General features: G+C 36.1%; 1 protein-coding gene across 1 annotated transcript in view; it reads right to left on the reverse strand.

Annotated features, from left to right (window-relative positions):
- Positions 1-345: 345 nt before the first annotated feature.
- TMEM71 (transmembrane protein 71) overlaps positions 346-7,726 on the reverse strand; it is a 36,053-nt gene continuing 28,672 nt past the window's right edge. The window contains exons 8-10 of the mRNA XM_012647982.1: positions 5,771-5,832; positions 5,609-5,669; positions 346-431 (exon numbers count right to left, since the gene is read on the reverse strand). Coding sequence (XP_012503436.1) covers positions 416-431; positions 5,609-5,669; positions 5,771-5,832 — 139 coding nt within the window. The 3' untranslated portion in view covers positions 346-415. The remainder of the gene's footprint in view (positions 432-5,608; positions 5,670-5,770; positions 5,833-7,726) is intronic.

The following is a 7,726-nucleotide window of genomic DNA, read 5'->3' on the forward strand; positions in this document are numbered from 1 at the left end:
CTTGCTTTCATTGTTCGATTAAAGCCATTCAGGCGGGCAGGCCCAGGAATCTGCCCTGTTACAAGTTCCTGGCAGAATTCTCTAATGACAATTAATGTCTGCGAACCACTGCTGTAGGGAATAATAGGGGAGTGTTTACTCCAGGTGATCTCTCACGTTCCCCAGGCCTTTCCCTTTCAACTGCTAGTGTTTGCGAAGGAAACGCAAATTAATATTATTTTCATGAGACTATTACAATTATGAGGGAAAAACTAAGTTTTTTTAAAAAAATCACAGTCGAATTAATTTTTTTTTCTCCATTATCCAGTTGCTTATTCCCTTCCAGTGACGCAGTTGATTCCAAGTAGACTGCAAGTCGGACAATTTCTGGATATTCAGCTTGAAGACATTCATCAGAGGCATTGCTAAATGGTTGTCAAATTTCGGCTAACCTAGATTAGAGAAAGGAGAGAAGAAATGCATAATTCATCCACATACACGTGAAATGCAGTGTCTAATCACTGCATGCATACACGTGCACACACACACACACAAACGCACACACAACTGGCTCAAATCATCACATCTAGGAAGAGTGGAGCCTCAAATTAGAGTAACTTTGTTTTTGTTTTTATCCCAGCAGTTCTTAGCGCTCTCTTTGCTCATCTGAAAGGCTACAGAGGTTTTAACCTCTCAGCACCGTGTAGTACTTAGTTAACTACCATTTCATATTGTTTTCTCTTCCCCTCTATACCACCCCAAGTGTAACAGTCTTTAGGGCAACACATGGGTTTCCCCATATTTTTATTCCCCAACATTTATTCATTCATTCACCAAACATATGACCATCCATGCCTCTATCTAAGAGTAGAGAGAACAGATGTTACCTATTTTGTTACTATGAAGTCAATGAATGTGCAAAATGTGCACTACTGATGCTAGCACACTATTGGCAACACCATGGTGACCTTCATCTGCAAGGGGCACCCAGGGTGACAGTGAACAAGATGGATAGTCCCTATACTCACAGACTTCAAATTTAATGAAGACAGTTGAAGAAAAACTGCATTATGCTATAAAAAAGAATATAACTTGAGAAGTAAGAAATGCTAAAGAGAAACCTAATCTGACCTACCCTTGCACAGTACAGGATGGGCGGGGGTGGCTGCTGCATTCATGTTTGCTGAACTGAAGTCAGTGCTTGTCCTCCACTTCCTTAGAGTCTTGTCACTGATTGTTAGAGACTCATGAGTCATTCTTGACTCTTGAGATGAATAACCATATCTTTGGCTTATTAGCTTCTGGATATGTTTATATAAGAGGGAGAGTGTTGCAAAATCTTTAATATACAGGCAGAGCTCCTGGCTATCAAGGAAGTACTTCAAGAAATGATGCAGCAAATATATTCAATTTAATGAATATTTATGAAGTACTTACTATTTTCAAGGCACTGAGTTGGATACAAAACTGAAGTCAATTGTCCTGTTTTCACAGGTCTTAAATGCAAGTGTGGGTGTATATACAACACTGGGTGGGCAGAAAACAGGAAAAAATGGAGTGGGAACAAGAGAAGAACAAGTTAAAATATGTACACAAAAAATCAAAGATGGAATTTTACTCCATAAATGAGATGGTAGATGAGTGTTTATTTAGGAGGGAACAATGAGCTCAGAACAGTGGGAGGTGCTGAAAAAACTACAGGTGATATAACCCTTGCAGGTCAGATATTGGCTCTTCCAAGAAGCCCTTCCTGCCCACACTCTCCACCCCTCTTAGGCTGGGGAAACCTCTCTCCTGGTATTCCTCTGGCCTCTATGCTAATCCTGTATTTGCACTTACCATAATAAAATGCATCTTCACCTTGCCTTTTACATGTCTGTTGCTCTAAGGAGACTCTTGACATGTATTGGCATTGCCACCCTGGCACTTGGCAAGGGTGTCTAACCTATGGTAGACACTCCATAAATGCCAGCTGAGCCAAACCTGGCACTCCTCATCTAGTATAGAACACATCACAAGTTCTCAGCAGAGATTTGGTAGGCTAAGTACCACCATTTTGGAAATTAAGGAGTAAAGGTTTCAGAAATCATCTTTCCAAGATTTTCATTGTTAATGCAAACAATTTCATGAATAGGTTATTAAAAATTAAGACCCCTCAGAGATTTTGATTCAGAAGGGTTTGAATAAGGATTCAGAAACCTGCACTTTAAACAAGCAGCTAACACCAGAGCAGATAGGCCCCATGCAATACTTTGAGAAACACTGCTCTCCCTACAGAGCTCCCTAACAAGATGATACTCGTATTTCTTTTTGTTTACTTATTTAGTTATTTCTTAAATGATGGAAATGCATACTTTATTTAAATACATATTTTAGGAATGATAGAAAAATATAGGTAGAAAAAAAACTGATAAAACCGGGGGAGTTAATTGCTAATTTCCTTCTCTGAAGCTCTCTATATTTTTTTTCTTTCTTTCTTTCTTTCTTTTTATTCCAAAATATTACAGGAGTACAAATGTTTTTGGTTACATGGATTACTTTTGTTATGCTCGAGTCAGGGTTATAAGGGTGCCCATCACCCAGATAGTGTTCATGGTACTCGTTAGGTTTTTGCCCATCCCCCACTTCCCTCCCCACTGCTTGATTTCCACTGAGTTTTACTTCCCTCTGTGCACACGTGTGCTTGTCAGTTAGTCCCAATTTAATAGTAAGCACATGTGGTGTTTCTTTTTCCATTTTTTAGATACTTCAAGTAGGATAATGGTCTCCAGTTCCATCTAAATTGTTGCAAAAGGCCTTAATTCACCCTTCTTCGTGGCTGAGCAGTATTCCATGGTGTACATATACCACATTTTGTTAGATGGGCAATTGGGTTGATTCCACATCTTTGCAATTGTGAATTGCACTGCAATAAACATTCTAATGTAGGTGTCTTTTTGACAAAAATGACTTCTTTTCCTTTGGGTAAATACCTAGTAGTGCAATTGCTGGATCAGATGGTAGGTCTACTTTTAGTTCTTTGAAGAATTTCCATACTGTTTTACATAGAGGTTGTACTAATTTGCAGTCCCACCAACAGTGTGTAAGTGTTCTTTTTTCTCAGCATCCAAACCAGCATCTATTCTTTTTGTACTTTTTAGTAAAAGCCATTCTAACTGGGGTAAGGTGATATTGTGGTTTTAATTTGCATTTACCTGATGATTAGTGACATTGAGCATTTTTTCATATGCTTATTGGCCATTTATCTATCTTCTTTTGAAAAGCTTCTGTTTATGTTTCTTACTCACTTTTTCTTGCTGATTTACTTCAGTCTTTGTAGATTCTGGTTATTAGCCCCTGATCAGATGTATAGCTTGTGAATATTTTCTCCCATTCTAAAGGTTGTCTATTTGATCTGTTGATTATTTTTAGTGATGCAGAGCTTTTTAATTTAATCAAGTCTCATTTATTTATTTTTGTGGTTGCTGTGATTGCCATTGGGGTCTTCTTCAAAAATTCTTTGTTTAGCCTGATATCTAGAAGAGTTTTTCCAACAATTTTCTTCTACAATTCTTATGGTTTCATGTCTTACATTTAAGTCTTTTTTCTATCTTGAATTAATTTTTGTGAGTAGAGAGAGATATGGATCCTGTTGAATTCTTCTGCATTTGGCTATCTAATTCTCCCAGCATCATTTATTGAATAGGGCTTTTTTCCCCAGTGTATATTGTTGTCTGCTTTGTCAAAGATCAGTTGGCTGTATGTGTATGGTTTTATATCTGGGTTGTCTGTTCTGTTCCAGTGGTCTATGTCTCTATTTTTGTGCCAGTACCATGCTGTTTTGGTTACTATAGCCTTGTAGCATAGTTTGAAGTCTGGTAATGTGATGCCTCCAGATTTGTTCTTTTTGCTTATTGCATTGGCTATTTAGGCTCTTTTTTGGTTCCAAATGAAGCATAGAATTATTTTTTCTAGATGTGTGAAATATGATGTTGGTATTTTGATGGGGATTGCATTGAGTATGTAAATCACCTGGGTAGTATGGACATTTTAACAATGTTGATTCTACCGATTCCTGAGCATGATATGTTTTTCCATTTGTTTGTGTCATCTGTGATTTCTTTCCTAAGTGTTTTGTAGTTCTCTTTGTAGAGATCTTTCACCTCCTTGGTTAAGTACATTACTAGGTATTTTATCTTCTTTGCAGCTATTGTGAATGGTATTGAGTTTTTGATTTGACTCTCAGCTTGACTATTATCAGTATATAGGAATGCTACTGATTTGTGTACATTGATTTTATAACCTGAGATTTTGCTGAATTTATTTATCAACTCCACTCTCTTGATGGAGTCTTTGGGATTTTCTAGATATGAGATCAGATTGTCAGCAAAAAGCGATAGTTTGACCTCCTCTTTCCTGGTTTGGATACTCTTTATTTTTTTCTCTTGCCTGATTGGTCGACTGTATTTCTTATTAATTGTATATGCCCATCTTTAAACCCAGAGAGAAGGAATTTATATAATTCACATTATCTGACAAACCATAATAATGTTTTCATTTCTGAAAGGTTGGTAACAAAATGGCTCTTTGGATGGAAATCTTTTACGTTACTAATCCAGTCCTGACTAATGTATTATTACAGCCCATGAAGCTAAGCACAGATGCAAACCTGTAGTACTGTTGCATAAAATATGCCTCTAAACCTCCGTACAGACCTAGGGAACGTCCTGTGCCTAGAGGGAGGGAAGTGGGTATCTTAGAACAGTTTTAAATGAATGTCATTAATTTCAAGGGTCAAAGAATAAGGATGTCTTGGGTTACCTCAAGATCTAATTTTCTAAATATCAGGTTAAACAATACTTGGCTATATCAATGCCCATCTCCAGAAAGCTGGAATATGTAGAAATTATGGGAAACATCACTCAAAGTGTAAGTCAATATTGACTAGAGTCCTGAGCAAAATAAATCTTCACTAAACCCCATTGTGATTTCAGAATTAACACAAAGATTTCATAAACAGGAAAACATAGTATCAACAGTATAATAGTGAATTATAGACCTTGATTTCCAAGTCATGGGAGTTTGCCCCTGGAAGCCATATTAAAGCGAAGGTAATTAACACAGTCCATCTTGCAAGAGAATGGTGCCTTATAGACTGTTTGAAATTCTTGGAGCATCTCACTCAGACCCCAATAACCCTTTGAAATATGCTGAACCATGGTACTCAGCACCCAGGGGGATCATAAAATGAGTAAGAAAGGGCAGAGAAATCAATTCATAACTGAGATAATTTCATGGGCAGTTTGCCAGCTATTTGGGAAACTATAACATAAAGGTCTTCTTAATATGAGGTATTTATGAAATGCAGTGCTATGAATCCATAAAAGCCCATTTAAAATGATTCAAAAGGACACTTTGTTTCTAAGTCTTGTGACCTTAAAAATTAGTTCTATTTTGATATAAGAATTTAGGATGCAGCATGATAATACTATTAGATTTTAGCAATAACAGAAAGTAGTCTTTAGGATGAATGATCAGGACATTTCCTGTATGTAGTGATTGCCATCTATTATGCAGCAGAAACCATTCTCAGATATCAGGTTATGGTCATCCTCGTCCAGACAATGATGATAACATAGGCAACACTTACCGAACACACGTGGTGCCTTTGAAATAGCTGGCAAGGCTGAGAAACAATGATTTCATAGCATCTTAGGTGAGAAAAAGAAAATATTTAAAAATTATTTTAAAATGATCAAAATTGGAATGAAATACATAAATCGTAGCAATATTTTTGGAAACAGTTACTTACAAGCTATAGTGATCAACAATGAGCATATGAAGACTCTGGCTAATATTCCTTCCATAAACCATCTGAAACAACAGGATTGCTCAAGTTTAGCATACTAATAATGCATTTCCAACCCATGAGATGTTCTTTTAGACTTACTATAGACTTATGATTTCAAGATTTATTATAAAACTGCAGTAATAAAAATAGTATGGTATTGACAAAATAACATACATACAGATCAATGGAGGAAAATACATAGCCCAGAAATAGACCCATCCAGACATAGTAAACTGATTTTTAACAGAGGTACAGGAGCAGTTCAAAGGATAAAGGAAAATTTTTTTGACAAATGGTATTGAAACAATCAGATATTCACATGAAAAAGGATGAACCTGCACATATATGCCATACCTTATACAAAACTTCACTCAAAATGAGTCATAGACCAAAATGTAAATCATGAAAGTATAAAACTTCTAAAAGAAAATATAGGACAAAATCTACATGCCCTTGTGTTTGGCAATGAATATTAAAATATAGCACCAAATGCACAATCCATGAAAGAAAAAATTGATTAATTGGGCCTTATCAATTTTTTTTTAAATTTTCACTGTGAAGGACACTGCCAAGAGAATGACAAAACCAGGTATAGTCTGTAAGATATTTGCAAATCACATATCTGATAAAGCACTTCTATCCAGAATAGATAAAGAACTCTTAAAACTCAACAATAAGAAAATAAGCAACCTGCTTAAAAAATGAGCAAAAGATCTGAACAGACAGGTACTTCTCAAAAGAAGATATACAGGTGGCAAATAAGTGTAAGAACATATGTTCAACATTATTCATCATTAGAGTAGTGCAAATTAAAATAGTGAGACACCATTATACACCCATTAGAATGGCTAAAACACAAAAAACTGACAATCCCAAATGCTAGGGAGGATGCAGAGCAACAGGAACTCTCATTTGTTGCTGTTAGGAGTGAAAATTGTGCATTTTGGAAGATAGTTTGGCATTTCCTTACAAAGTTAAACATAAACTTACCATACAACCCAGCAATTGTAATTCCCTGGTATTTACCCAACTGAATTGAAATGTTACGTCTGTACAAAAACCTGCATGTGATTCTTCATGGAAATTTATCCAAAATTTTCAAAAACTGGAAACAACCAAGATGTCCTTCAACAGGTGAAAGTATAAACAAACTGTGGTGTATCCACAATGTTTTCAAGGTTCATCCACATTGTAGCGTGTATCAGTACTTCATTATTATGGCTGAATAATATTTCATTGTAGAGATAGACCATATGTTTGCTATTTTATTTATTAATTCATTGGTCAATCATTGTTCCCACTATCAGACCATTATGAATAATGCTGCTATGAACACGGTTGTACAAGTTTTTGTGTGAACATATGCTTTCATTTATCTTGGGTAAATACCTAGGAATGGAATTTTTGGGCATATGGTAACTCTCTGTTTAACATTTTTAGGAACTGCTGAAATGTATTCCAAAAGGACTGCACCATTTTACATTCCCACCAGCAATTTATGAGGGATTCCAATTATTCTCATCCTCAACAACACTTGTCATTGTCTGTCTTTTTGGTTAGAGCCATCCTAGTGGGTGTGGTGTGAATATAGCATATTTCCAGTACCCTGTATTGTTCCTGTCTCACTGTGGCTTTGATTTGCATTTCCCTGGTGGCTAATGATGTTGACCATCTTTTCATGCTAAGTGATTGAAACTAGACACAAAAGACCACATGTTGTATGCTTCCATTTATATGAACAGTCCAGAATAGACAAATCCCTATGAAAGAAAGTAGATTAGTGGTTTTCAGAGTTTGTTATTGAGTTATGAGAGGGAATAGAGAGTAAGTACTAATGGGTACGGGGTTTCTTTTTTCAGTGATGAAATTGTTATGAAATTATAGTGGTGATGGTTGCACAGATTTGTGAATATACTA

The sequence above is a fragment of the Propithecus coquereli genome, unplaced genomic scaffold (genome assembly GCF_000956105.1).
Source record: "Propithecus coquereli isolate 6110/MARCELLA unplaced genomic scaffold, Pcoq_1.0 Scaffold28, whole genome shotgun sequence".
Classification (NCBI taxonomy): domain Eukaryota; kingdom Metazoa; phylum Chordata; class Mammalia; order Primates; family Indriidae; genus Propithecus; species Propithecus coquereli.